This window comes from Poecilia latipinna, unplaced genomic scaffold (assembly GCF_001443285.1).
Source record: "Poecilia latipinna isolate Pla-1442-1.1 unplaced genomic scaffold, P_latipinna-1.0 Scaffold3819, whole genome shotgun sequence".
NCBI classification, from domain to species: Eukaryota; Metazoa; Chordata; class Actinopteri; order Cyprinodontiformes; family Poeciliidae; genus Poecilia; species Poecilia latipinna.
The window spans coordinates 4,741-7,696 of NW_015116435.1; the positions used below are offsets into that span (position 1 = coordinate 4,741).

At 42.4% G+C, this 2,956-nt stretch overlaps 1 protein-coding gene across 1 annotated transcript; it reads left to right on the plus strand.

Annotated features, from left to right (window-relative positions):
- Nucleotides 1-591: 591 nt before the first annotated feature.
- Nucleotides 592-2,911, plus strand: LOC106941715 (protein FAM163A-like; the record flags this gene model as incomplete). Its single annotated transcript, XM_015024812.1, has 1 exon — nucleotides 592-2,911. A coding segment is annotated over one exon (462 nt), but the record flags the coding sequence as incomplete, so codon positions are not given.
- Between the last annotated feature and the right edge of the window lie 45 nt (nucleotides 2,912-2,956).

The following is a 2,956-nucleotide window of genomic DNA, read 5'->3' on the forward strand; positions in this document are numbered from 1 at the left end:
AAAGGTTTACTTGCTTGGTTTTCTTGTTCCCTGAGAATAAACCTTATAGATTATTATCTGCCTTATTATTCTGCATTATGTGCAAACTTACAACATTAATGTGCTAATTAGACGTCCCCATAAAAGAAAAAAATATATGCATGAATTAAATATTAATGTTATGATTATAAAAAGGGATTGCTAGGGGTGAATTTGTTAGTTTTATATCTTATAGTATTATTTACAAGGTGGATTTTTCACTATTTTTCAGTCTGAGATTGTTACTACAGTAAAAGATTATACATTTTTTTTTTTAGCTTTTTAGTGTCCTAACCAGTCGTATTGCCAATGAACCCATCTCAGAAACATATTTTTAAATTTTATATCAGCCTTTTAATGTGTTTGTGCGTCGTGATGTTCATTAAACACTAAAAGAGGAAAAAGTGGGATTATTACAATAATTTCTGAATCTCGATACTAAAAATCTTAATTGATTGCGTTCATGTTTTCTTCAACACACAAGCTTATCTTCCCCAAAAATAATCTTCGAATGAAAATGAACGAGCTAATTTCCGACTTTTTCTTCGACAGCCGCCGAGTCTCGCTGCATAAAACATCCTTGGAAAGTGTCTGACCCTCTCTCTCTCTTTCTCTCTCTCTTTCTCTCTCTCCCTCGCTGTGTTTTCTGTCGACCTGCGCCAGTATTACTGCTGTAAGAAGAACGAGTCCGAGGAGGACGTGGGCTCGGTGGCGGGAGCGGATCCTCTGTCTCACTTCCCCTGCAACGCCTGCAACGCCCTGGCCATGGACGGGACCGACATCACGCCCGTCTCCCTGGACCAGCTGGACTCGGGTTCGCACCACAGCCCCTGCCCCTCGTGTTCGCCGTACCCCGTCCCCTCTGGATTCACAGACGACATGCGTAACGGAGGGGAGCGGCTGGGCTTCTACTACGAAAACCCGTCAGCGTCTCTCCCTTTGCCCGTCAACCCCCCGACTTCGTCCCCTCTGAGCTACTACAACCCGTCGGACGCTTTCCCTCCCCCGCCGCGCCCCTACAGCACTGACGTCTGACTCTCTCCTCACTGGACTCTTCTTCACACACATTCACACCAACACACTTAGCTTTTCTTGCACAAGCCATTTATAAGAACAACAACAACGAAAGTTAATTTATTAAAACACGGCACAGTTACACCTAGATCATTGCACATTCCGACTTTAGTCACAGTTACCCACAGACTCAGCCCACTGACAGAGCTCCTGTGTGGGCAACAAAATCATGCAGCAGCTCACAAACGCTGCAGCAAGGATTTCTTTTCCTCTCCAGTAAATGGCAGACTGTTCTTCCACAGCTATGGGGCTAAGTCACCAGTGACTCCATCAGAGGCAAGACCACTGCACCAGTAAGGAAAAACGAGTCTCCAGACTACGAAATCCAAGAATTTGTAAATTGCAACATAGGGTAAAACATATAAATGCATCATTTGTTTGAAGGTTTATTATTTTAGTATGCTGCTGCTAGTCTGAAGGAGCTGAGGAGGCAGAAGTTTGGCTTGGAGGCTGCAGCCTCGAGGAGGAGCGGCATGGAAAAGGTGGCGCTCGGCGAGAGCGTTCGCTCCGGCTCCTCTGAACGGTGGAGGTGAAAGGATTTCTCAGACATGCACCAAACAATCAAAGCAACGCTCCATGTTTATTTTTGATGAGGGAATAACATTATAACATGATGTAAAGCTCAAACGAAGAAGCCAATTTTACATAACAGTCCCCTTTAAAGTAAAACAACACGGCTCGCCAAACCTCTGTCAGTCTAGATTAAAGTCACTTTTTTGCTGCATCCGGTAGAAAATATGCTACACGACCAGTGACCTCTGCATCGTGCTGAAAAACATGGGCTTCCCCTGCCGCTAGAGGTGTATGTGCACATCATCGTCATCGCGCCGATTGCAGAAACCTTCTGTGCGGCAGCCATCTTTGTGGTTTAGGAATGACGTTGCACCAAATTTATGTAAATAATGTCGCTTGAGATCGTCGTCACTCTTCTTCTCTCAAACTGAAAGCATGAAGAGTCGAGGGAATTTCTGACTCTCAGTTCAAGCTTAAGTGACTGATGGATTTTTTTTTTTTTTTTTTAACCCCTCATATCAGCAGGAAGTCAGATGGGAACCGAGAGTTAAAATCTGATTAGCAATGAAGGCACATGATCGATCTGTGCTCATGTGTTGGTTCCTTCATATAAAGGACTTTCCTCCACATCAGTTCAGTTTCTGTTTCTCTTTCTCTTCCCGGATGTTAACTCAGACTCGCAGCGTGAACCCCGCCCTCCGTCGGCCTTTCAGCCTATTGCACACGAGGGCTGCCAGTTTTCTACTAGGCGTTGTCGTTTGCCAGTAATAGAAACTCACCGTGGAGTTTTGTCCAGAGGTGAAACATGGAACAGAAAGGGGAGTTTTTATGCAATTCTGTGCATCTTGCAGTTTTTTTTTGTTTAGTTTTTTTTTTCCTGTTAGTTTCAGTCAACAAAGAAAGGCTCACCTGTGTTTTAGTTATGATCTCTATTCTGGTAAATGTAGGGAAGCCAGACTATTAAAATGAAAAGTGTTTGTTTCACGGTGTAAAAGCTGGTGGTGCTGTGAGTCTTTTCTTGTTTGCGAATTCAGACGAAAGAAAACGGACAATCCATTTTTTTTTTTTAAAGTGATAACGAGAAAAAAAAATCCAACATTAAGCAAGATTGTGTGCTATATTTTAGTGATTTAAAAAAAAGCCATCCTGTCTGCCACGGTACAGTAACAAGATGCAGTGTTATTTCACAGTATATGCCTGAATTGATATGTATTTCTGTGAAGCTTCTGGTGAATATTATTGTTGTTTTATTTCCTACTCTTCTATTTTATGTTCTCTTTGTATTCCTATGTTTTTTCTTTTTTTTTTTTTGGTTGACATGCAAAACGTAATGGATGTCAGAAAACTTAAG